Source organism: Phyllopteryx taeniolatus, chromosome 1 (genome assembly GCF_024500385.1).
Source record: "Phyllopteryx taeniolatus isolate TA_2022b chromosome 1, UOR_Ptae_1.2, whole genome shotgun sequence".
NCBI lineage: Eukaryota > Metazoa > Chordata > Actinopteri > Syngnathiformes > Syngnathidae > Phyllopteryx > Phyllopteryx taeniolatus.
The window spans coordinates 6,118,059-6,145,190 of NC_084502.1; the positions used below are offsets into that span (position 1 = coordinate 6,118,059).

A 27,132-nucleotide genomic window follows, 5' to 3' on the forward strand; every position below is an offset into this window, starting at 1 on the left:
GCGTCTGTTTTACCATGCCTGTGCCCAATAATACGGTGCGCCTTATGTATGTGTTAAATACAGAAATGGACCCCGTAACTGAGACTGCGCCTTTTAATACGCTGCACCTTATGGTCGTGAAAATACGGTACAACCAATGTTTGGAGGGACGTCGCAGCTTCTCACAACATTAGGACGCATTAAGGTCATGTCGGGGGAAAAAAATAAAAAAATCAGTCCACAAAACATGCAATGAGCAGTCTTAGCCTATGTGAATGAAAAAAGAAGACATAAAAACAACGTGAACTTAATGCATTCAACAATTATTGTCTGTATCATAGAGGCTGGACTATGCAAAAACTTGGTAGAGGTTTGGTGCGTGGGCCGAGGAAGGACCCGTAACACTGAATTTGGACTTTTTCTTCTTAGTTTCAAACTGCAGAGCAACAACTGAACTCGGTTGTTCGATGGATTGAAACATTCACCTTAGCTAACTGACATATACTAGGTATCCAACGGTGTTGGCCATGCAGTCATGACTACTGGTATGCGGGGTTGCAGACTTAACCAAATGCTATTTCTTTGTCCAGTATAACAGTCTGTCATGAAACATTTTAGAGAAATGTAAAAAAACAAAAAACTGCAGCTCTTTCTCCTTGATTATTGGATTTTGGAAAGATGTGTTTGTATTTTTTGAGTGGCTTCAAACAAAGAGTTCACATCGTTCCTGTCTGTATGACCTTTTCTTCACATTTGAATGGTATTTTTAAGAAGACTCATCTAATGACAATCACAATAATTAGCAATAATTTTGCATTCTGCTTTTTCCACCAGAGATTCATTTGTGATGGCCGAGCACATGAGAACACCATGGAAGCGTTTGTTGCTCGGGCATTTTAGTGACCCAACAAGTTGCCATGCATTCTGACTCAATTCACAACATGATGCTCTGAAATATGACTGATGACCTCATGTCACAATGTTCGCCCTCCTGTGTATCTCCCATCTTCCTGTTCATTCCCGTGCTACAGCGACAGAAGAAGAAACATCTCCATGAAGACCTCTGTCAACCGTGCAATGTTCATCATGGAATATGTTTGCAGTCCATCTGCCAACAACAGAAGCTTTACAAAAACCCTGAGAGCATCAGTGAGGCAGCAAATATAAGACCATGAGATCTGGAAACATGCAAAACCACTCCATTGTAATTTCATTCTAGGCCACGTCACCTCCGATGGTTACATATGTAAACCACAACTGGGTCCACAATGCACTGTCTATTGAGTGCTATTTGAAGATATCTGTGGATTGGGTTAAGATTAAACATTAGCTAGATCATCCATTTTTTTATGTAACATGTACAGCAGAAATTTGGATTCGTTACAGATGACAATGGATACAGTTGGGCAAAAAAGTATTTAGTCAGCCACCAATTGTGCAAGTTCTCCCACTTAAAAAGATGAGCGAGGCCTGTAATTTTCATCGTAGTTATACCTCACCTATGAGAGACAAAATGAGAACAACAAAAAAATCCAGAAAAAATGTATTAGCAAATTAGCAATTGGTGAGTGATTAAATACTTTTTGCCCCACTATTTTTAACTGAAACTTGTCAGCCAATCTGAGAAGGTGCTCTCCAAGTAAAAGACAAAACAAAAACGGTGGTTTCCAAACAAAGCTGGTCTGCGATAGAGAGCTTGTTTTTAAACTACTTGTAACTTGTTTTTAATCAAGCTGTTGCTTTAATAAAAGTGTCAAAACAACTCCTGTGCTAAATAGACAACTACCCTTTATCTTGATTAATCACATGATGTTTACATTGATCTGTGCGTGTCACACATCTGTAAAATGGCTGTTCTGATTAAATGTAGTGGCCCATATAGGGCTACACAATCGAATTTTAATCGTGATCCAAATTTTGGCTGCCAAGATTAAATAAGCCTGATCGTCGGCAATTTTTTATATTTAAAATCTGGGTACTGCTGCATATGGAAAAGTGCTTCATTTTTCAGGTATATGTATACTTTACTTGAGTATTCATTTTTCTGGTGACTTTTTACTTTTACTCCTTACATTTCAAACAACCATCTGTACTTGCTACGCCTTAGAATTTAAAAGTGAGCTTGTTACTTTTAAAACCTTCTAAACTTTGTGACGATACGATATCAAAAGCAGAATTCCCCCCAAAAAATTAAAAAAATAAAAAAATAAAAAACGGAAGCTGGAAGTATGCTAGCCAAGCAGCAGTGCCCGCAACCTAGTCAGCCAGCCACCAGGGGGCGAACGTATGGTTAAGGCTTCATTAAGGGCCGGCACCGCACTCCGTGGCCAACTTCAAAATAAAAACTTGGATGACATTGATGTCCAATGTAGTAATATATGAAGCTTTTATTTTGAAGTTGGCCCTCTCAGCACGTTGGTGGAAAGGCTGCATGTCACGATTACACACTATTAACAATCCTTGTAGCGTCTGACCCGACTTCAACTTTTCGGCTGACCTGACCGCAGTAAAACAAACGGCAGAAGTAAATAGAGGGAAATCACAACTGTCGAGTTCTTTGCAGTTTGTGCCCGTGCACGACTGACTAGTCAAGCAGAACAACGGCGGTGTACACTTCCATGACAATTCACTATATTGATGGGGATTTTCTAATAAAAACTTGGCGCTTACAGCCCAATGTTATTGCATTTTATGCTGTAACTGTATTTGCTTCCATTAAGTTGCAACTCGTGATTGCACTTTGTAATAGCATATTTATTCAGTTAATTTTTCGGGCTGCATGTGTTTATTTATTTACTTTTTTTAATCTATCATTTATCCATCCGTATTCGAGCCGCTTCTCCTCACCCTATCCCAGCTATCATCGGACAGAAGGCGGGGTACACCCTGAACCGGTTGCCAGCCAATCGCAGGGCACATATAAACAAACCACCATTCGCACACACACATTCACACCTACGGGCAATTTAGAGTCTTCAATCAACCTAGCATGCATGTTTTTGGGATGTGGGAGGAAACCGGAGCGCCCGGAGAAAACCAGCACAGGCACGGGGAGAAGATGCAAACTCCACACAGGCGGGGCCGGGGATTGAAACCCGGTCTTCAGAACTGGGAGGCAGACGCTCTAACCAGTCGTCTACCGTGCCGCCATCAATCATTTATTCTTGTCTAAAGATTCATTTGACTGAAAACTGTTAAGATATTGTTTGTTGAAAAGTAGTGCAATAAAAATAAAGATGTTCCCTAACAAAGAATAATTGTGACAAATTACTGATAACAATATTGATCAAAATAAACGCGATTATTAATTTGGCCATAATCACGCAGCCCTGGGCCCATGTAAACACCAGATCGGAATAGATGACATCACATGTAAACAGTTGACCTGAGCTCTTCAATCGGAATGAAAAATAGTCTGCATGTATAGGGGAGGTCAGCCTTGTAGTTCAACTTGCGATGGCTGCTTATGTTATTCTTCAGACAACAAGTTACTGGCAGTTAAAAACGAATCAACAGAGCCTCTGCCGGTTTCTGCCAAGTTAGCGCACTCCCCTTTTTGCCAAGAGCTTCAAGTCGCGCTTCGTCAACTGTAAGTCCACAAACCCTATTGATTTTTAACCATTAATTAATGCAGCGATTCTCAATTGGTGGGTCGGGACCCAAAAGTGGGTCATGGAACCATTTTGGGTGGGTCATGGACAGCTAGTAAAAAAATGTTTTGTTTTGTTTTCTTAAAATGACGTTTTCATGTTCTGATTTTTCCGCTACAGTACGAAGCCATACCAAGTTCCCACACGGAACGATTTGAGTGTTTCTGTGTATTAGGATGAATTTAGATTGAGCAACATTAAGCACACTCGTGAAACAACCTTTAGCCTAACAACAAAACGTGCTGTCAGTGTTGTACGTTTATTGATTATATAGCTGTTAAACGGACCGGTGTCTCCAACAATCAATACATTCAAAACATGTAATTAATTGGATATTTAAATAAAATGTGAGCTTTAGTCTCATTTGCCCATATCTCAATGTCACTTTGCCATTTCACTGTAGTTTGACTGTCACTTTGTCATCGTATCGTGTCTTTGCCACTGCACCCAAAGTTTATCTAGTCTGTCAACGCTTTAGCACATCGAATTAGACTCTTACATTGAGAACGTATCTGATATTAACAGATTACAGTCATACGGAGACAACAAACCCAAATTAGTCTCCGACTCTTTCCGTTTCAAGGTCTGCCTATTTTATCCACCCTATCTAAAATGGCGGACAAGCAAATGCCGATCGCATGATCAAAAACTATCTATAGTGATCAGATCAGAACAAGCTGATTGGACACGAGTGAATGCTTTGCAGTGATGCCATGGCATCATTGTCACATCATTGCCTGTCTGTCTATAATCTGGCCTTTCATCAGGTACAAAATGTACAGTACTTAAGAACAGAAACTTCAGGTATAACTCACCAGTTCAGAACAAGATGTCAATTTTGTTCTTTGTATGACTTTGAATCCGTTTACTACGGTGGCCGATACAGGTCACAACAAATGAAAACGCCACAACACGACGACATTAATCCACAACATAGCCACATAAGGGACACCGGAAGTGAGCTCCCGCTTCCTCTGACTGTTTAATTCGTCCATGTTACCGGGGACTCATATTGCAAATGACCAACGGGCTTCCCTTTATCTATAATAAGGACAAATCTATTTAAAAGATTATCCTAATGAAATTAAAGTGGGGATTAGAACTTAATACCTCACTCTACCCATATCAGCAAAAGCTAAAGAAACACATTTCAAAACAAACGATACATCGCCTTGTATCCTGTGATGAATAAAGTAGAGGGAAAAACAGTGACTGAGGCGAAAAGTTGCACAAGTTTTAATTAACCAAGTTCGAAAAGTAAGTGAAAGTAAGATATTTCTGAGCCATTTCCGAAAGTGCATACGTTGTTATAAACCATCAACATTCTAGCCAGAGGTGGGAAGTCGTTACTGTACTCAAGTACATTTTCAGGTATCTGTACTTTACTTGAGTGTTCATTTTTCTGGTGACTTTTTACTTTTACTCCTTACATTTTAAACAACCATCTGTACTTGCTACTCCTTACATTGTAAAAGTGAGCTTGTTACTTTTAAAACCTTCTAAACTTTGTGATGATGTGAAATCAAAAGCAAAATTCCAAAAAAATGGAAGCTGGAAGCAAGCAAGGCAAGCGCATTGTAGACATCATAGATTCAACACTCCCCTTTGAGCTGCGTGCCGACGGCAACACTTAGCTGATGGGGGCAAAGTATCAGCGCATTCCATGTATCTAAGCTAGTGGGGGCAAAGTGACGGCGCACTCCATGTTTGTGGAAACCAAAAAAAGGATGCCTGCACACGCTGCTGCGTACGGTTGAACACACGTCGAACAATCACAACATGGGAAGTCCGAACAGGGAATAACTTTTCATCGGTAAGAATATTTTATGCCCCCCCCCACCCAAAAAAAAGTGCCTGCAATGAATGAACCACAGTTTTTTTGGAAAGCTAGCTTGTTGAAGTCTGGCTTGCTAGCAGTAAATTATGTCACATTTGAGCATTAGTTCAAACTTTTATTTGGCTTTGTCCATTGTTGCCCCTAGAGAAAGCATGCCAATCATGTGGAGAGATACACAAATCTCACTGCATGTATATTTTACTTTTGGGTTAAAAAAAATGTCAATTGACTTTTATTTTTTTTACTCAAGTACATTTATAAGTGTGTACTTTTGCACTTTTACTTAAGTGAGTGGTTTCAGTACTTGTTGTTTTTTTGCACAATTATCAGTACTTTTACTCAAGTAATGAATACCTGTACTTTTGACATCGCTGACTCCAAATTCATTCATTAAAACTTGTGCAACTTTTCAATTTAGTCACTCGGACTAATTATACAGTCGGAGGGAGCTATGTTGTGGATTAATGTCCTTACAAATATGCTATAATACATGATGTGATATATACGATATGATATATGTAAACACAAACAAAGCCTAAACATCGCACATTGTCATCTTTGGTAGCTCTTGAGGATATCTTGTGTAAAACAAAATACATTGTAGACTTTTTAAAGTTGCTACAGGTGCTCTGTTCCGATCTCCTGCTACGGGATTCCACAATCTACCCATGCGAACCAAAGAAGCTGGTTGCACATACACCCTATTAGGTGCAATCAAACCAAATGGGGAAAAAAAGGTCAGTTCACTTATGTTTGGCAGCCAGGCACATTTGTTTTCATGCGGATCCTGCCCTTCTGCTTTGTTGAAGTCGCCACAACTTCCTCCGCAACATAAATATGGGTGTGTCTGTGGTACTGTATGCACCTTCCATGGTATTTTCTGTCATTAAATATTTGGCCTTTTAACAAAAGTAGACCAAAACTTGGAATTGAAAGCCCCACTCCTACATGGGAGGAGGAGTTAAATAAGAGGGGAGACAGTCAAGAAACTCTTCTTGCCTCTTATGTAACGTGGAGACCGAGCACACCTCCCCGACACACCAACCACATGTTGAGTCTGTTCACGTCCACAATTGTGTTGTTTACGGTCAAATGACATGAGAACTACAGTCGACTGATAACAGTAACATCTTGTGTGTTAGACACCACAGTTGCTTTCAGTGCAAAAACGATTGGATTGAATTGCCAATCAAGCTCCGGATAATAGTTGTGTTGCCTCGTTGTTGCAATGCCACTGTTTTCCAAAGAAAGCATTTGCTCTGCTTGTAAGACGTGAATCCACTTACCTAAAAGCAATAGTCTGTGTGTTGCTCGGTAGATTTGTTTGTCCTTTTGGAGCTGCTTCTCTATCTTTTTGTTTGCTTCTCTCTGGGCCTTCTCCTCATTTCTCTGGTCTTCAGTCTTACTGTTGCTCAAACAACCCATCTTCCCGCAGGGAAAAGCCCCCACCAAAAAAAAAAAAAAAAAAGTGAGTCCAAGGGGAGGAAGAAATGGAAAGGCGGTAAGTAAGAAGTATACAAGTGTGGGTAAATGTAGGAAATATCTATGACGTCTATAACGTGGACCGGTCTAGAGCCCACGTTTGACCCGAGGGTTCGGCAGGACAGCAACAAACATGGAGAAAGGTCCTCCAACAGCCTGGTCAAAAATCGGTAACGGGGGTGTAGCCTCTCCGCCCAGGTCCAGATGATTTGTGATTTATGTCAGTGGAGGGAGTTTTGCTGTCCGAAAATGGGAGCAATTGCTGTTGCTAACGCCACCGACAAGGCCGGATCCCTTTTCGCTTTTTTTCCTCCCTTTCAGTTGCACGTTACTTCTGTCTCGACAAGTGACAACGCGACTTGAAAATTCGACAGCAACTGCGAAGAACGAGGAGGAGGAGGAGGTGAAGAAGAGGAGCCCCGGTGCTCATGAGCCAAAGCCCGGGTCTTGCATCTCACTGCTGCCCGTGACAGGGAGCGCAAATCGGCGTGAGTGTGGTGCTCACCCGCAAGGTGGCGCGGCTCGGTCCCAAGCCTCCTTTCAAAACACGCATTTTTTCCCCCGCACAGGTCCAGCTTGTCCTGTTCGGTGGTGTTCTTGTTGTTAGGGGGCCCACCAGCAGGAAGTGAACTAAGAACACCCAACGACAGCTACATGTGTGATTTGTCCATTGCTTCCGGACCACTTCTCTGCATCGGGCCGAGCCGGAGAGCAACAGCTTTTTGGGCCGGTTCCGAACACAGATCCCCGATTTCTCCTCCTTATTCACGTCGCTATGTTATCGCCGCCAAAAGAAGGGGGGCCTCCTCCGTGGGGGGTGGGTCGCGAGCGTGTGTCCCTGGCTTGTGTTATCAGCCCGTCGCTTCATAAACGAGCCCGCACCCGAGACACTTTTCTTCTAGCAAGATTCGGATCCAAATCCAACACGTGAATAATCCCGACGAGTCGCAATTAAAGCAGGAAAATGGAGTCGTGGTGTGTGTGTGTGTGTGGAGTGGAGGGGAGGGGAGGGGAGGCGAGGGGAGGGGAGGGGGGCAGCCTCAAAATGTCTCCAGGTTTGTTGTTAGGGTTGAAAAGCAGCTGGCTGTCAGACTGGGCTTAGGGGAGCCTCATGAGGCCTGTACGTGCACGCACACGCACGCGCCTACACGTACATGCGTATTCCTCCTCCATGGTTCGGTAGAAATAAGATGGCTTGTACACCGCATGTTCATTTACATTCACCAGAAAGCGGAGAGGAAAAAAAGAAAAAAAATAGCACACAAGCTAGCTAGCTAGCACATTCGCGCCGCCAAGGCCGCCACCGCCGTCGTCGCTCCGCTGTCGGCCGAGGCTTGTGGAAGTCGAAAAGCACGAGAAGAAGTCTTGCTTCTTGGAGCTTATTCTCTTTTCTTCTTCTTCTCTTCCTCGCCCCTCTTCTCTCGCTCTCTCTTTTCCGAGAACAGGAGCCTACATTAAGGCAGGGCTGGGCGAGAGCCTGGCAGAGACGGGGTGGGGCCACGCCGCGCTCATTGAACCCTGGGAAACAGAGAGAGAGAGAGCGCGAGAGAGAGCGAGAGAGAGAGAGAGAGAGAGAGAGCGGGGAGGCGGTGGCACAGATGTGAATAGGAAGATAAGACACGCTCCTTTTGAGCTAAAAGTCATCAACGCATTCAATGTGTCTGAACGGAAAAATCTAAATACCAGTACATAGATGCTTGTGCTGCAACGTCGTATACAATTACGACAAGGGAGCTGGGCGTAACCTTTCACAGGTAAAAGTATTTTTGGACTCATCCCCCACCCCACCCATTGTTATGTATTGATAGCACACACTTTGGTGTTGACAAAAAAGTAAAACTCATGAAAATCGGTTGAGAAATGAGCAAGTTACGCCTTAACTTGGGCACGTCGACCTCACCAACATGGCCGCCATGTAGGTACGTCGGGTTAGTACAGGGCGCTGGCGGATCTAGTATTCTTATCTATGGGCGGTGAAGGCGTAGTGGTGGAACAAGAAGCCGCTGGTTTTATCATAGGTATGTAGACTAGATGCGTCAGCGCGGCGTATTGTATTAGTATTCCCACCTAGTTTCTGGGCAGGACACGCCTCACTGCAACATGATCGGCTTCTGCGTCGCGGGAAGGGCAGGCTACGCAGATGTAACGAGATGACCATCTAAAAAAATGTATCACATTTGTACGAACTAAAAACAAGGAAGTTTGTTATGGTTAGGTTTAGAGCTAGGGTTGAGGTTTAAGGTGGTTTAGGATATGTTAAGTTTAGGATTAGGGTGGGTTAGGGTTAGTGGGAAAGATATTAACGCCGCCACACTTAAAGTCACTTTTCCCATCTGGAAGCAGTAGGGCGTGTTCTACAGAGATACAACAGCCAATCATAGTGCCGTGGTGCGTGTCCTGGAGCCAGTAATATTGGAGCAGGGCGTGTCCTGCCTAGAAACTACGTGGGAATACTAATAATGCGCAGCGCGCAGTGGCACCCCGGTTAACTGACATGTCTACGTAGCGGCCACGTTAGGGAGGTTGACGTTCCCATCAGGGGCAATGCACGGACATTGAAATTAGGTCGTAACTTTCTTATTTCTCAACCGATGTTCACGAGGTTTACTTTTTGGCAACGCCAAAGCATGTTGGATTAATACAGATTTTTTTTTAAAAAACACCAAGACTAACAGACAAACAACCATTTGCACTCACATTCACTCATACCCACACCAATTTAGAGTATTCAGTGAACTTGAAATGCATGTTTTAAAAATTCACCTGAAAAATAAAAATACACACACACACACACGCACACGCAAGCACAGGGAGAACATGCAAACTCCACACTGGTAAGGTGCAGCCGACATTCGAACCCTGATCCACAGAAATGTGAGGCAGACGTGCTTCACTTGCACACTGTATTGACCTACTGCAAACTTCAACCACATAAATGTTAAAATAATATAATTGACTCAATCAAAACCACAATTATATTTGTAAAAGCTGTAATTTGTTACAGCTCTTGTATTGGATATCATTAGATTGTGTAAGTATGCATTATATTTTGGTTATTGTTAGTATGCATCCTGTCGCTATCTGATTCTACAGTTAAACATAACATGGATAACAGTATTATAGACTGTTCTGTGAACTAATACACTGACGTCCACTAGGTGGCAGCACTCTACCAACTCTTTGCAGAAGATCACCTTGGCCTAACAACAGAACAGGGGCCCTCAATGATGCAATGATGACAATGATTCAGAGCGGCCTGGACAACTGTCACTTATGAACTTAATGAGCGAACAACTGCTTTCGAGGTTCGTAATAGGACAGGAGGTAATTCTAATAATAATTCAGTATCTTTTCAGGACTGAGGGGATTCAAATACAGGAAGACCGTTGACAACATTGGCCAAGGTCTAACAAGGAGCGCCTCTTAACTGACTTCAACTCCTTGGGATTATTGGAGCACAATAACTATTTTGGATTTGAAAAGTGTTGGCCATGAATAGCAGAGCTGGCTGAGATCATTTCGGTACCACGTTTATGTCTATATTCAAAATGGGATATTTTTGAATGGTAAATGCAGCTGTAAGATCTGTATTTTATAGACAAATATTGGCAGATGTGACGTTTACTCTTACAGGAAGTGAAAAGTGAAAAACACGTTGATTTGGCTGGCCCTTAACAGCTTCCACTCGTCTGGGAAGACTTAGTGTGTCTCGGTACTTTTGTCTGGAGAATGAGCGTACTTCAAATGACAGCCCCACTGTAACGGCCACACAGCATCTTATTCAGAAACACAGTCATTAATCACCGCTGATAGAAGCAGCACACTTGCTAATGCAGCCTTTATTCTCAAATATTCAGGAAATAAAGTTTCTGTTTCTGCTGGTCCAAGCATTGATGAGTCCTCTGTAGTCACACCAGTGGTTAATGGCCTGGCAGCCATGAAGATGAGATCCACTTCCCCTCACCCTGTAGTCAAATGTGATGAGCCAGCCTTATGCAAAAGTGCGTTGTGATTATGAGCCTGGTGTCAGAAATGCAGAAAGCGTATCAACTCATTAATACGCAAAGATCGACAAAAGGGAATGCTCGCGCAGAAATGAGCCAAATGCCACATAATAACAATTGACCAAGTCACTCTATTTTACGATCAGTATACGTTTTTATGATCGTCGGTGATATAACGACAGGAGGGAGATTAGCCTCAATTTCTGCATAGTAACAGGGATGCTTGGTCACAAGCCATTATGTGTGAGAGAGAAAGAGCAAGAGAGGTGAGGGAGGCGGAAAAAGGGATTGAAGAAGAGCACAGGCGCTTTATCCTCGCGCATGAGAGGAGACCTCTTCTCATTCCCATCGGGCTCTGAGGATCCCAAACTTTAATCTGGACCAGTCTCTCCGTGTCGGAGCAGGTGTGAGACCATGACCATTTTCCACACTTTTACCTGCTCGTGAGGACAATCGCAGCGTTGAAAAAAGTGAAGAAAATAAGCATCGCAAAGGTGGTAGGAGTCATGGCTGGGGACATGGTGGTCGGGATGCTGTACAACTTATTACTGCCGCTTAGCCTGCTAGCTGGTAAGTCTTATCGTGCTTGAACTGGTCAATGACTTAGTAACAACAGAAAGGGGATAACAAAATAGCTCACAATATTTGTCTACATTTGCAAGAAACTACACATCGCTAGTCATAGACAAACACGATGCATCCAAATGTGCATTTTAGGTTCTTTCTCATGTATTTCAAAACACAGGTGGATAAAAGTCCAGCAGTGAGTGGTCGAGCACAAGCTGCTCCTGCATGGATGCTGGTCATAACGCCATTTCTTTGGATCTTAGTCAAATGTTTGCCGTAGGAAGTCATGAAACGGATCTGCAGCCCCAATTTCAATGAAGTTGGGATGTTGTCTTAAACCTAAATCAAAACAGAATACAAGGATTTCAACATTCCATGGTCAACCTATATTTCATTGAATACACTACAAAGGCAAGATATTTCATGTTCAAACTGATCAACTTGATTGTTTTTACCAAATAATCATAAACTTGGAATTTTATGGCTGCAACACTGCACTGCGCTGCATCAAAAACCGACATGGAGGTGTAAAGGATATCACCACACGGGCTCAGGAACACTTTAGAAAACCAATGTCGGTGAATACAGTTCGGCGCTACATCCGGAAGTGCAACTTGAAACTCTACTATGCGAAGCGAAAGCCATTTAACACCAACACCCAGAAATGCCGCCGGCTTCTCTCATCTAAGACGGACTGATGAAAAGTGGAAAAGTGTTCTGTGGTCCGACAAGTCCACATTTAAATTTTTTGGGGGAAATTTTGGACGTCGTGTCCTCCGGGCCAAAGAGGAAAAGAACCATCCGGACTGTTATGGACGCAAAGTTCAAAAGCCAGCATCTGTGATGGTATGGGGCTGTGTTAGTGCCAATGGCATGGGTAACTTACACATCTGTGAAGGCACCATTCATGCTGAAAGGTACATACAGGTTTTGGAGAAACATATGCTGCCATCCAAGCAACATCTTTTTCACGGACGCCCCTGCTTATTTCAGCAAGACGATGCCAAACCACATTCTGCACGTGTTACAACAGCGTGGCTTCGTAGTAAAAGAGTGCGGGTACTAGACTGGCCTGCCTGCAGTCCAGACCTGTCTCCCATTGATAATGCGTGGCGCATTATGAAGCGTAAAATACGACAACAGAGACCCCGGACTGTTGAACGGCTGAAGCTGTACATCGAGCAAGAATGGGAAAGAATTCCACCTCCAAAGCTTCAACAATTAGTGTCCTGAGTTCCCAAACGTTTATTGAATGTTGTTAATGAATGTTGTGTGTTGCAGCCATAAAATTCCAAGTTCATGATTATTTGCTCAAGCAATCAAGTTTATGCGTTTGAACATGAACTATCTTGTCTTTGTAGTGTATTCAATGAAATCTAGGTCGAACATGATTTGCAAATCGTTGTATTCTGTTTTTGTTGTTGCGAATGTAGCCCGTTCCTACCGATCTATGGCAGGACTACACAAACAAAACCAAACCGATTTGCACAAAATTTTGTAGAGGGATATGGAAGAAGCCATCACATTAAGGGGAAGATCTGGAAAAAGAAGGCGATACAGATTATACAGATTCATTCTTTTTCCCATGACTTTGGCTTATCCTTCATGCAAATCATTGTATTCTGTTTTTATTTATGTTTAATACAACGTCCCAACTTCATTGGAATTGGGCTGGTCATAAACCCAAGGACATTGGTTAATCAGCATGTATCCAATGCTGCATACATTTATTAGCCCGTCTGTCCCAAAAATGGGGAGACCATCCAGTATCATCGAGTGCTTGCATGCAGACTTTTAATTTCAGTAAAGTCTCAATGTGTCACACGTTTGAACAGAAATTAGGAATTTCAAACTGCAGTAAGACATAAGAAGTTATTATTAAGTTGTTATTATTAGCAAAATATTCAAACGTGTTTTTTCTTCTGTTCACAAAGGCAAAGAAACAAATTCACCTCAACATTTTTATTATTATTTTTTTACCCCATGAGTTATTGTTAGCTTCATTGTGCTAAATAAATCAGACCTATTATTATATAAATCAAGAAATAATGAGCTATATTATTTTTCTTTTTTGGGTGAATCACAAGATGTATAGCTAAATATAAAAATGTAATGTATAAGAACAATTATTATATTTGACCTTTAAAAATATTTGAATTTTGGTGATAAACGCCAAAGAAGAAGAAGCACACTGGCACACAGAATTCAACCTCGTGAATTGTGCATGATTCACAGAAATAGAGCATAAAACTTCTCAAGTGGCAGTAAAATAAGTTCAGATCAAACACGCACGCACGCACGCACGCACAAAATACATAATAATATAGAATTAGCATTTTATGTATTATATTGTATGTAATGTTCATTAGAAAAAAAGTGCTGCATGCATAAAAAAAAAACTTGGGGCACAATGCCAAACCATGTGGCGCAGCAAGAGTTATTTTCAGGAATTTCTTCTCGGGTGACGTTCCCGTAATGCGCACGGTGCAGCCAGTCCTATTGTAATGATCTCTTATTTGAAGGCTGAACTCGATTCAATGAACATCAAATTGTTTTCTCAACACAGCTGCGTCTTTCCGCTACAATGGATTGTCCGTGGTCTACTTCCTGTTTCTACTCACCGTGCCGCTGATGCCGAACCCAAGTCTGCTCACAATGAAGGGTGAGAATCCTCCTTGTTTTGAATCCCAATTTAGAATCGTCCATCCATCCATTTTTCACAGCGCTTGTCCTCATTACGGTCACGAGTGAGCTGGAGCCTATCCCAGGCGATTTTGGGTAAGAAGCAGGGTACACCCTGGACTGGTCTCCAGGCAATCGCAGAGGAGACAAACAACCATTCACGCTCACATCCAAACGTATGGAGAGTATAAAAATAGAAATATTCTAAATCTATTCCGGCGGCACGGTGGACGACTGGTTAGAGCGTCGGCCTCACAGTTCTGAGGAGCGGGGTTCAATCCCGGGCCCCGCCCGCCCGTGTGGAGTTTGCATGTTCTCCCCGTGCCAGCGTGGGGTTTCTTCGGGCACTCCGGTTTCCTCCCACATCCCAAAAAAATGCATGGGATGTGACTGTGAGTGCGAATGGTTGGTTGTTTGTATGCGCCCTGCGATTGGCTGGCAACCGGTTCCGGGTGTACCCCGCCTCCTACCCGATGATTGCTGGGATGGGCTCCGGCACGCCCGCGACCCGCGTGAGGAGAAGCGGCTCAGAAAATGGATGGATGGATGGATGAACCTTTTGCAATCCCAAAACGATTAATAACTGTCCTCCAATTGGAAGAGGTTAACCGCTGTTAATTAGTCAATTAAAACACACGACCCTTGGGAACCAAGTAACAATGCAAAGTATACTGAAAAACATAACAAAACACTGTACTGAGGTCGTAGCCTTGCGATACGTTGGGAACCAGTCCAGGGAGTTGCCCGCCTCTCGCCATAAGTCAGCGGGCGTAGGCTCCAGCTCACCTGTGACACATTCACTGCCATTGACGGCTTTAGAAGTCAAATATCCACGTTGACAGTAAGGGCTGAAAGTGAACGAGTTTTAATGAGGCTAAGTGCTATTGAAAATTGATGGTGTCATGTGAACTCAAGCATGACAATGGTGGCAATTCTTTTTTTTTTAGTATCCAAAAATGTTTTGTAATTCGTATATAAAACCTTGACTTTATTATTTCATTTTCAAGCGCAGTTTATCGAGAAAGAATGCAGCCAATCCAAAACCTTTTTTCTTCATTAAATTGCGATATAAGAGAATGTTATCGGGACTTTGTTTACCAATTCAACGTTTTCATTCTGCTCAGTGTTACAACTTTCCAAAAGGACCAATGATAAAAGTGAACTGGAATAAAACCTTTCGGGTGTCAATTTGTGCGCGCGATTGACCCCATTTTGCTTCCTATGTTCTGATCAATTAAAATCGCAGGAGCCCACCGGCCCACCCTTCTCCCGCACATGCACACACACACTCACGCAAACACACACTTTGTAAAGGGGATGTGGTTGGAATAGTCAAATCAATTATACATAGCTTGGTAATTACAGTGAGGAATTAAAAGAGGTGATGTCAGCATTGTGGCACTCTTTTACTGTGTTTGCCTTTCAGTCTTTGTGTCTCTTGAAGCTACCCCCCCCCGCCCACAATGACGCTCACCCTCCTCATATGAGCTCGGCCTAAGTGCCCAAATGTGTGTACGTGTGCAGGTGTGCTTGTTAGGTTTTTTTTTTTTTTTTTGCGAGACCACCGCTTAGTCAGAGAGTAGGCTGCATACATCTTATAGGAGAGAGGTTGAAGTGATATGAAGCTTTTAGGGGGAAAAAAAAAAAAAACCCCAAGAAAACCCTGGACGTCAATAACAAAGTGGCTGGCTCAGCGAGAATCCTTTCTGCTATGCGCAGTACATCCAGACTTCTCATTCCAAACACGCAAAGTTACAGCGGGACCTCTCCAGGTCCAACATAATCCATCCTGAGACATTGGTGGAACCCTTTTTTTCAATTTTGAAATCATCTGTTATGGGGACAAACCTCCTACAACTTAAGCGGCATGACACAAGACACTCGATATAGGGTTTCACCATAACCAGAGACAAAAGAAATCCAGTGTTTTAATGCTTTGACTTTTACGTTTAGCCCTTCTATTCTTGACTTTCTACTCCTTACTTTGTCAAAATAGTCGTGTTGCGTTTGGTAGCCTCCGCGGATGACCACGCGATGTAAACAAGATGTGAAAAGAGAGCGGTTGATCTTTTCAGTGATTGATTAAGATTTCGGGCTCTTATTTATGAAAGAGAATTGTTTGATGATTCGTGGAGACTGCCTTGTCACGTGACAACCTCAAAAGCGCACGCTTCAGGCATTCCAAAATTCGGTCTCATCTAAAAAAAACAAAAAAACAAAACACATGCAAGCAATGTGTCTTTTTCCAGTAGTTATCATGACCCAATTTGGCATTTTTCGGTACTCGGTTCACAACATTCGCAAAGCTATGGGAACGTGTTTTGACAGCAGGAAAGTTAACGAGCTCTTTAACGACAACATGCGACATGAAACATGCTTCTTTTTTTTTCCCCCCCCCCTTCTCAGTACGAGCACTAAGTTCATAAAAACGGAAACTATTTTATGTGCAGAGAAGTTTCTTTGTTTTCATTGTGCCAACTTACCAAAATGGATTGGACATCGTAATTGACAGTGGGGAAAAATATATATTGGAGTGGAATCAATACTTGTACTTAAGGATAGTACTTTTTCCCCACTCACAGATATCGTATATAAATGTCGATATGTTCACCGCTTCTACCCGACAGTATCCCTTGTCGTCTTTTGTCGTCGCCAGGCAACACGGGGCAGTTCCTACGGCGGATCGTCTACACGAGTTTGACATTTCTCAGCCTGCAGTGCTTCATGCAGATCCCTTTTGCCTACATCGCCCCGCACGGTAGAACAACGCACGAGCGATTGTTTCAATGTCTTGCAAAAGTGTCTTGACCGGCTTTTGTGCTTCACCTGACGATCTTTTCAACAGTTAGCGGCTTCTGGGAGGATTTCCTCTACCACGTCGGCATCGTGAGGTACGGGGTCAAATGCGATGCATTCTCGAACAACGCATCCCGTCATTGTGTTGTGGCAACCGTTACTTTGAATTGAATGCAACTCTGCCATTTGTTTGGATTTTCAAACGTTCCCGTAGGAAATTGTTGAGTGCGAACTATTCTGTTCTGGAGTCAATCTGTCGCCAAGCCACAGAAAAACCATCGGAACTGTAAAGGGCAGCATTTTCGGAACATTTCGGCATTTACGCGAGCCTAAAAATACGCACAGAATAAAACACACGCTTAACCTTAGATGCGTCTCACATACCCAATTTTTGCAACATTTGTCATCATCATAAGAAAAGTGCAAAACGTTAACCACAGTTAGGACTAAAACTTGTACTTCTGTTGCACTTGATACTCTTCTCTTGTTGTTCTTCTCTTATAAGACAAATAAAAACTCATCTTTAAATACTTGCACAATCCAGGTCTTATAAGGTGCATGCGGTGATGCCAAATATTTCCCCCCGCTGATATTTTGGTTGAATTCCAAATAGTAGGAACTGAGATGCGGTCCGCTTTTTTTCGAGGTTCCGCCGCGGATGCTAAAAATGTTCCATCCAATTCCTGAATAAATGTTCCGGTTATTTGTTTCTATGGATGCAAATGTAAAGAAAACGGTTGTGCGCGTGCGTCTAGATTGAGCCGCGTTGACCCGGGCAACATCGTACGCCTCCTGGCGCCAGACGCGGGCCTTCTCGTCTCCGCTCTCTTCATACTGAGACTTCTCGGAAAGCTACTTCGGGCGACACCTCAGGTCAGCCTCCACCAAAATGGGATCCGGCCCTCTGATTCCGAGGTAAGGCTATCGGGCTCTAATATTTTAACCCAGAGACAGGAATCGACAGGGACGTGACTCTGCTCATGCGGGCTCCGGCAGGACCCGGAGACCTCCGACGCGGAGTCGGACGGAGGGAGCGAACGCTCCGAGAGCTCGGACGAGAGCACGGCGCCGCTCGAATCTGTCCCGCCTCAGTTTGTTCAGAAGCTGCTGATGTTCGCGGCCGGCTTGAGGCTGCTGTTATCCGCTCTCGTGGACACGGCAGGGAAAGTGGTTGTGACTTTGCTGCTGGGGCTGGCAGGTGAAGTGCGGCAGGACAAAAGAACTGGGACACAGAGCCACGTCAAACTTTACAATTTGAAAGTCTGTCAACCGTTTGAATCACCTCCCAATAATTACTCGAGTAAGAGTAAGAAAGTACTCGGTGCTCAAGTACCGAGTGGCTAATGAGTAACTTCTCTCTCGGTTTGATTTTCTCAAATCTCAGCAGGAACGTCAAATGCAATAAATATGAATGTGCAAATTCAGATATTGCTGAACAGCATCGCTTCATCTGAAACATAAATACAAATCTTTCTTCAATGAAATCTGAAGGCAAATTCAGCTCCAAGAAACGGTATTTTTTTGCACTTGTTAAACAGTACAATAGCCAATAAACAGGAGCAAGGCAGCAGTGGCTATGCAGTCTTTACAGCCCCATTCAAATGTCAGGTTTTAGTGACGTAAAAGACCAAGGTAAAGCATTTGAAAACTTTCCCCCCCATTAGTGGCCTAGAACTTTTTGAGAGGGGAGATGAAAATAAACTTGTATGTGACCGACTTGGACTGGAAGTTGAACTTGCCGCCTGCCTTCTTGGCCAGGTCGCCCTTGCAAAAAGAGATGTTCTGTTTTATATAGAAATAGAATCGATACAAGTCAGTCTGGTTGAAACTAGGAGGCACTCCCCCTTGTAACTGGCATGAGGCTGTGTTCAGAAGTAACACACACACACACACACACACACTTACCACCATTTACAATTTGAAGTGGCCAAAAGCAACAACACGTGCATAGGGCCTTACGCAAACGTTATTTGCTTTAGCCACTAAAATGGCCGAATGAAGAAGCTGTTCGCTGACGAGACTTATTATTAAGTGTGCGAGTGCCAAAGCAAGAGTGAGCGAGCGAGAGATAGACAGAGAGAGAGAGAGAGAGAGAGAGAAAACAGAACACTCCCCAGAAGATTCCTGCTTTACAGTGACTTATGACCACAAAATAGGGCGAATGTTGCCATATACACAGCCAAAACAACAGTAAAGACATCTGCAACTTACTTACCGCAAGGGGTTTTCTCAACTTACAAGTGGGATGAAATATCTAGGTTTGGGGACTGGCAAAACTAGACTGCATGTTAAAGCTTTTTTTTTTTCCCGTAGTCTGCAATGTAAGCACGAGGCCCGCGTAGCCGTCACGAGTCACTTTGATTGGCACAGTAGCGACATGTCGATCATTATCACAGAGCAAAAGTACCGTTTCTTCTGAACATAAATCCTCAAGTAAAAGTCAAATCTATGATGAATTAAAACTACTCTAACTTAAAGTCCAATTTATCCAAAATGTCATCATCTACGGTCCATAATATCATCAAAAGGTTCAGAGAATCTGGCGAAATCGCTGCATGGAAGCGGCGAGGCCCAAAACCGACGAATTGAATGGAAGTTAACAAAATAACTTAATAATAATAAGAGTGTTGACTGTTTCTTCAGCGCACTTTGTTCAGCCAGTAGTCGACTGCGGGCGAACGTATTTTCTCGACAGGCGAAGGGCTCGTCTCCCGCGCCTTCGCCGGATCGACCGCACGGTCCTGCAGCTCGTGGGCGTAGGAGACATCAGAGGAGCAGAAAATTCAATGATGAATCAATCGATTAGGAAGTTCTGTATGTCCCAATACATTTGTCCATAAAGTGAGTTTGCGTCAATGCTGGAATATTACAGACGCTCCATTATGTTCATAGCGTTTGGGTATATTCCCAGGTATCACTCTTCCGTCACTGACCTCCGGCGTGTACTTTGCGACGTTCCTCGGACTGGCGTGGTGGTGGGCGATGGGCCGGTCGACGGGCCTGCTGCTTTTCAGCTCCCTGTGCGTGATGATGACCATCTTCAGTGGCGGGCACCTTCTCGTGCTCTACGTCTACCAGCTGCCCGTGTCCCAGCAGCTGGTGCCACCTGACGACGTCTATGCAAGGTATCGCCCGATCCCCAAAAAAGGAGACTTATTGAGAAGACGCCACAGAATGGACATTGAATTCAGATTTCCTGCGTTGTGCTTTGCCCATGAAGTTTGATTCCATCCATCTTGTGTGCCTTAGGTTGTTTGGAATGACAGGAGTGATCCGAAGCAACCGTTCTGACCCGTACGCGCTGGGTCTGCAGCCCGACGTCAGCTGGCCTGACTTCATCAACCCTTTCGTTCTGCTGCTGCTTTATTACACGCTCGTTACGCTGCTGCGCAAATGGGTCCACATCGCAGACGAGGTTGGTTGACAGCGCGGAACAAACCATTTTCAACATTTCGAACAGGTCATCTCAACAACTTCATGGTCAAAACAAATAGCCCAGTAAAAAAAGGGGGCGTGTCTGCTCATTTCAAAGACACACAAATAGAAGTTACAAGCTTCTTTCCCCCCCGAGTTGCACTTCCGTGTCTTCTACGTTATGTTCAGCCGGAGCCCGTCACCGCTGACCTCGGGCCAAAGTCGGGGTGCGCTTTGGACTGGTCGGCGGCCGTTCGCACGGGGGGCACATATAGACAGACGACACCGCACCACTGTAATCACCTGCTCATGGGCTAAACCATGGCAGAATTTTGGGGGGGTTTCTTTTTCTTTCTAGTTTGATCATTAACGCTCGCATTTCTGTTTGTCAGGAGAACGGCGATGGTGAAGAGAGTCCACTATACACTCCAGATGCTGCCCCAAGCTTCTCCAGAGTCGTGTACATCTCAGGAGATGAGCGTGATGTAAACAACGTTCGCTGCAAAGCATGTATTTCCTCTCGTTCTCGATTTCGGGGATTTTGCTTTTGATGCATGCTCATAAGGAACGTTACCGCTGAGCTGTAAAGTATTTGATACATTGGAACTATTCATCATTTGAGACACCATCCAATGTTTATCCGTCAGTCATTTTCCACCAGGTGCAATGAATGCTTGCATTCATTAATGTACAGTAGGTATTAATGTGTGTGTGTGTGTTTTTGGTTTTACATTAGTAACACTATTAGAAATACGCCATATTACACAGGCACAACAAACAGATGGAGAACTACTTTTGAAATCAGCGAGTCAAGGATAAGAGTTTGTTCGATGATTGGTCAAGTTACTGTAAAAAAGAGGTTGGTGTACCCCGCCTCCTGCCCGATGACAGCTGGGATGGGCTCCAGCGCGCCCGCGGCCCGCGTGACGATAAAGCAGTGTGGATGGATGGGAACTGTTCAAAAGAAATAACTCGGAAAGTATTTTCGCCTACTTTCAGCTTTTGAGCAGAGCGGAGGAGGAAACATCTCCACCTCATCGGGTGCAGCTATTTTCATTTTGAATTCTTTTGTCATCGAGACAAAAGGGGTCCTCATGTATTCTCTTTCCAAAGGCGATCATGTTAACGAGGGGCAGCTCGCGGCAAGGCGTCTCCGGAGAGGATCGAGGAAGCCTGCTCGGGCGTGCCGGCTACACCGACCGGTTGCCTCTCCCGCAGTATGAAGGCAAACATTCGCCGTCCCGCGGTAAACGCAATCAAATATCTTTCCGTTCATTTGTTTTTGTCATTGTCAATATGAGCACAAAACATCCCCCCAAAATGTTGTCACCTGCTCTGTCCACGCCTTCTGCTTGAGACAGATAGCCAAGCTGAAATGGAGAGGACTGACCCGTCCGCGGCAAGTCTGACAGAAACTCCTGCTCCCGATTCAGGCCCAAGCGGTCTGGTCATCTTCGGAGGACTGGTCCAGAAACACAGCTACGTCGGTGGCCTCATTATCATGATGGTACGGAGGCATTGCCCAACCATGAATTATAAATCCATTTGTAATTGAGTGAACAAATGTCCAAAGGAGTAAATCAAATCCGACACGGATTTTCGTCTTGTAAATATGCCATCGTTGTGCTGTGTAAGCCTGAGCAGCAACTGTCATGGACTCATTGCTCAGGAATGCAAAGACCTTAGAGCGTAAATGCCTTATCTTAAACTAGATTAAACTATACTCACTCCATTATGTTCTAAGAAAATAAGACTATAAATAAGAAAATAAGCCAAATGAAACAAGTTGCTTCTCTTTAACAGTCAAAAGTCCACTTTAACACTCCGAATGGAACAATAATGCTCGTGTGAATTTGGCGAGCTACGTATCAAGACGTGAAACTTCCATGAGCAAAAGGGCAAAACAATCAAATTGACTTTCATATTTGATGGGCTTTATTTTGGGGATGAGCGAGCTAACTGTCATGCTAGTTTACCACACGTTCACTGAAGTCAATTCCGATGAACTCTTGCCATTAGGAGACAATCCTAAAGTGTTTTCATTTGCATTGTAGCATAGTTCATTCCTTAAAGAAGTACCCCCCCCCCCCCCCCCCCCAAAAAAAAAAAAAAAGAGTATGGAGGTCCTTGGTTTGTGCAGCGGCGTAAGCGTGTGTCTTCACCCTGCGCAAGAAGGCACGCTCAGTCACCATCGTACTTACTTCCTGTTTTTCATGTCCTTGCTTTTTGAATGTCCTTGCTTCTTTCGACACATCACATTTGTTTCCTAAATATGAACGTCGCCCAAAATAGAAATAAATATCTATGGAAAAAAAATTGTCTTGACAAATAAACCCGAGCGATGTCTCGATGCCATACATCCCGTCTGCTCTGAAGGTCTGGAGTATCACCTACAACAACTGGCTGACCTTTGCCCTGCTGGTTTGGTCCTGCATCATCTGGATGATGCGAGACAGGCGGCGCTACGCCATGATGTCCGCCCCCTTCCTGGCCGCGTACGGTACAGTTCTCCTGGTTTTGGGCTACGTCAGCGGGTTGCGCCTGAGCCGGGGCGAGCTGTACCCCGGTCTGCCCCCGGCCGTCATCGAGGATTTTGACCTGAACGGTTATCACCCTGCACCTTGCATCCACTTGGGATCGAAGGTAACAGAGACAAGCGCTCTCTGAACCCGGCTATCGTTTGGAGCGCAAATCTTCGCCGATGCTGAGCAAACCTAAGTTGCAAACCTTTTTTTTTCTCTCTCTCTTTTTGAAGTGTCTTGATGGCCTGGGCCCTCCTTACCTTTAATCAATCAATTCATTAGTATTATTTGCGTCATTATTCATTGTGACCACATCTCGCAACACTATCCAAAGTAGCTTCATGGCCATTTCATGGAACTTTATTGTGGCGGTTTTATTTTGCTTGCATGCAGGTTTTCTACAGCTTCAGCTTCTGGTTGATGTTTCGTCAGCAGCTGAAGGAAAGACGCGAGGAGCAGAGGTTGAAGGCCAGATCGCTCGATGAAGTCAAAGTTATCCGACGTAATTGAATTCCATTTGTTTGTCCTTTCAAATATGAATTTCCCTGGCCTTTCTCTATTTCTCTCCTTTATTTTTTACCTTTTTCCAGCCGAGGAAAACCAGCCATCTCCAGTGGTGGCCATGCTGATCTCTGGAGTCAAAAGTGTCCTGGTCAAATACTGGATCTTCTTCTGCTGTTCCATGTTCTTTGTGGTCAGCTTCTCCGGAACGGTACACGTGGACTGATAAACGCGCGTTAAAGAAATGACTGCAAAACTCAGTAACGTAAGGATTAGGAGTCAATTGAGATATGAGCGAGACAGGATGGAGGGGGCGCAGTGGGGTAATAACGCACATCATGTTTGAAGTTGTGGTAATAGTCGAATATGGAATAGAAACGCAAATGTGCCGTATCTAATCTTGCCTTTGTATCACTTGCTCAGGTGGTTGTCTACAAGATTCTTTACATTGTTCTCTTCCTGTCCTTCGTCGTCCTGTACCAGGTGTGCAATCCAACCCCGCAAGGTCTCATTTTGGTTGCTACGGTTACCGAAATGGTGTCCAAATATTAGAAACGGCTCTCAGTCGGAAGGAACGATGCGGTCGGCCTGCAATTGTGCGACACTGCAAGCTACGACCAGAATAATCGGTCCAAACTGAGTGCTGTTAATTGTGTAAAGGCAGATTTTTTTTTTGGAATGCTGTTTTAAAACCAAAAACAAAACAATCTCATGAGACTGACATGCGAATGATCTCGAGACGGTCTCAGCTCTTCAGGAGGTCTTCCAAGGTATCTGTTATCGAAACCCAGACAAGGCACAAACTCTCTATTGATTTCAAGTCTGAAACGCACACACGGCCAAGTTTGCTAGCGTTTTCCTGGTTTTGCTTGCCCTTCTTGTGTTTCTGCTGACCTTTTAGATGCATGCCGCGCACTTAGCTCACAAAGGCCTAATGGCTGCTACAAGACACCCTTCATCCTCTATTTGGATATCATCAGCAACCCTGTGGTCTATTTGCATTCTAGAGAAGGGTTTGGAATTCCTTAGACTGATGAACAGGACATTTAATGAGCCATTACTGATTACTTGACAATTTTTGTATGAGTTTACAAAATGTCTTCCTGATCAAACTACGAAAAAATAAGCTAAGTCTTGTCTGCTGATTGTCGTCGAAAAAGCCGTCAACCTCACTATATCTTAGTCCCCGCCACCGCAATCTCATATAGTTTTTCACTTTCCAATGTATCCCGCTGGCCCGATTGTACCCGCTAGCGGGTCAGTTTTGGCCCGAGGACCGTATGTTTGACACCTCTGATGGATGCTATCCATTATTAATGTTAATGTTATGTCTCCACATCTCAGGTTCGCTTTGACTTGTGGCGTCGGTACCTGAAGACGTTCTGGGCGGTGGTGGTCGGCTATTCCATGCTGGTGTTGATCGCCATCTACCTGTACCAGTTCCGAAGTGTGTCCGCGCTCTTGCGACAGATCATGGGCATGTCCGAGGACGGGTGAGTATCAGTGCATCGCTCGCAGAATTTTGAGTTTGAGTTTCACCTCGTCTCCTCGGTCAGTCTTCGAGATCTGGGCTTGGAACGCTACAACACCATGGAGCTCTTTGCCCGTATCCTACTTCCTGCGGCGTTCCTATTGGCTTGTATTCTGCAGCTGCATTACTTCAACTGCGACTTCCTGACCCTCAGTGACCTCGACAATGTTCCCGTCAGGCAAGTTCCCAGGTGAGAGGGAAGCCAAATTATAAATTATACAGAGATGTTGCGTGATCCCATGTAAAGGACATAAGTAGCCCAGCAGATTCAACAGATGGCGCTGTGGTGAAAAAGGCTGTTCATTTGTTTCATTCTTTATTTCAATACAGTAAAAAGATAAATACACAATCGAATGTGGCCGGTGTCTCCAGTAAATAATTAGTGTAATGTTGTCATTGTAGTGTTTTAAATTTTGTGTTCTGTTGCAGTTTTTGCAAGATCTCACAAACTTATATATTTTTTTTCCCCCCAGCCTTTATTTTGTTTTTCTTACGTCACTTTAGGGGCACCATAGTAAAGTAAGTAAAAAGACACATCAATGAAATGACCTTTGTTCCCCCCCCATCTATTCTTCACTTAGAGAAGAAGAACTCAGAAGTTCAGTCAACATGATTTCGGACATGTAAGTCTTCATCCCTTCTTGCATGCTTTAAGATCAAACGTAAATGCAGCAGACAACAGAAAATACTTGAAGGTTCAATTGTACACAGAATCATCAACAACAAAAATCTACGTACATTCTATTTATAATATCTGTGTACAGAGCTGTTAATAGGAACTGTTATTTGGTGTTAAAACGTATGAGCCTAAAATAGCGTTTTGATTTTGTTTCTGTTACATGGCCAGCTCTAAAAACAATCCATACTGACTCTCTCTCTCTCTCAATTTATTTCCAGTATTAAAGAAAACATTGACAAGCTCCAGAAAAGGTAAGAATTTCAAAACCCAAGCAGAAATGCAATCAAGCAAAAGAAAGAGTAAAACATTTGATCCTCACATGTTCAATGAGATTAAGAGCTCTGTTTTCGTAGACAGCGCGACGCACATCCTGGCATATCCCGATTTTCGTGCAAGCGCGAGGCTCTCGTGTTTGCCAATTTGGCAGACCGGTCTGCGCCAATCTGGGCATTCCGGCGCAGCAACAGTGTGTCCTTGGAGACGCGGTCGGCGGAGTGACAAATTGATGGCGCAAAGGCGGTCTAAACTTACACTTCGAAATCTTGGTGGGATTTGAGCAGGGCACAGGCAGACAAACGTTGTGTTCCGCGGACATATTTAAGTAGCAGGCGGTTATCACAAGCTCATTCTGTATTTAATAAGGATACCCGCTCACATTGTTTGTTGTCACGCCGGCCCAGAGCAGTGCCAATGCTGCGGTCACACGCCCATGGCTGTGATTACGTATCGTCCTCTCCCGCACGGAGACAGCTCAGTTGAAACTGTCGTTGCGCCTCGTTGAAAGGGAATGAGAGGAGCCGCTTTGATTGGTGGCGAATAAAGTCAGGTGTAAACACAGCCCGCCCACTATCGGATCCGCCGGACTGAACTGGTCTGCGAAATTACCAACGCCGGTCTAACCCACCCCTGGCACACAGTTGCGGCGGTCACGAAAACAGGACCCAAAGTCTTTGTGTGACATATTTTCCCATGATCCTCGAGGGTGTTCGATTTAGAAATTTTTTTTCTCTTATAGACTTCGAAAGGAAAACATAAGCAATGGGAAAAGTCAGGAGACTCTTGATATTGTTGAAATGACCTCAGAAGGGAGTGATGAGGAGGAGCAGGAGGGAACGAAGCGGCAAGGTAACGCCATTTGCCGGGCTCAGCGTGTCTTGTCCAAGATCAATATAAAGTCGGACAAATAATTGAAGACACGGTTACGCGTCTCTTTGTTATTTCCCCGAGTAGGCAATTGATTCAAGGTGGGTGGCACTGCTGGCTTATTTTTTGTTTTTCCTCTCTCCCTCCCAGACACGCCGGCCGGCGAGGCCGGCGAGGACAAGTGGGTTGTGATTGTGAACCGGGCCAGCCTGCTGCTCGTTCAGGCTATCTTAGGCCTCCAGAAACTGCAGGAGCTGTGCTGGAGGCTAATGGAGCTCCATGGCTTCAAACTTGTGTCTTCTGGCATCATCTGGGTGTCCTTGAAAGAGGTCGGGTACAACATAA

At 44.0% G+C, this 27,132-nt stretch overlaps 2 protein-coding genes across 2 annotated transcripts in view; one reads left to right on the plus strand and one right to left on the minus strand.

Moving 5' to 3' along the window:
- The window catches only part of gnas (GNAS complex locus), a 36,732-nt gene extending 28,276 nt beyond the window's left edge, over positions 1 to 8,456 (minus strand). The window contains exon 1 of the mRNA XM_061766562.1: positions 6,753 to 8,456. Within this exon, the coding sequence (XP_061622546.1) occupies positions 6,753 to 6,891 (139 nt within the window). The 5' untranslated portion in view covers positions 6,892 to 8,456. The remainder of the gene's footprint in view (positions 1 to 6,752) is intronic.
- A 2,951-nt stretch (positions 8,457 to 11,407) lies between these two features.
- Positions 11,408 to 27,132, plus strand: part of si:dkey-11f4.7 (piezo-type mechanosensitive ion channel component 2) — a 29,932-nt gene continuing 14,207 nt past the window's right edge. Inside the window, exons 1-22 of the mRNA XM_061748106.1 lie at positions 11,408 to 11,522; positions 14,086 to 14,181; positions 16,858 to 16,959; positions 17,047 to 17,092; positions 17,753 to 17,912; positions 17,994 to 18,195; positions 19,909 to 20,122; positions 20,247 to 20,412; positions 20,804 to 20,905; positions 21,059 to 21,072; positions 21,491 to 21,657; positions 21,773 to 21,918; positions 22,788 to 23,054; positions 23,327 to 23,435; positions 23,524 to 23,645; positions 23,858 to 23,917; positions 24,779 to 24,927; positions 24,991 to 25,155; positions 25,547 to 25,588; positions 25,863 to 25,895; positions 26,660 to 26,769; positions 26,938 to 27,116. Of these exons, the coding sequence (XP_061604090.1) occupies positions 11,459 to 11,522; positions 14,086 to 14,181; positions 16,858 to 16,959; positions 17,047 to 17,092; positions 17,753 to 17,912; positions 17,994 to 18,195; positions 19,909 to 20,122; positions 20,247 to 20,412; positions 20,804 to 20,905; positions 21,059 to 21,072; positions 21,491 to 21,657; positions 21,773 to 21,918; positions 22,788 to 23,054; positions 23,327 to 23,435; positions 23,524 to 23,645; positions 23,858 to 23,917; positions 24,779 to 24,927; positions 24,991 to 25,155; positions 25,547 to 25,588; positions 25,863 to 25,895; positions 26,660 to 26,769; positions 26,938 to 27,116 (2,715 nt within the window). The 5' untranslated portion in view covers positions 11,408 to 11,458. The remainder of the gene's footprint in view (positions 11,523 to 14,085; positions 14,182 to 16,857; positions 16,960 to 17,046; positions 17,093 to 17,752; positions 17,913 to 17,993; positions 18,196 to 19,908; positions 20,123 to 20,246; positions 20,413 to 20,803; positions 20,906 to 21,058; positions 21,073 to 21,490; positions 21,658 to 21,772; positions 21,919 to 22,787; positions 23,055 to 23,326; positions 23,436 to 23,523; positions 23,646 to 23,857; positions 23,918 to 24,778; positions 24,928 to 24,990; positions 25,156 to 25,546; positions 25,589 to 25,862; positions 25,896 to 26,659; positions 26,770 to 26,937; positions 27,117 to 27,132) is intronic.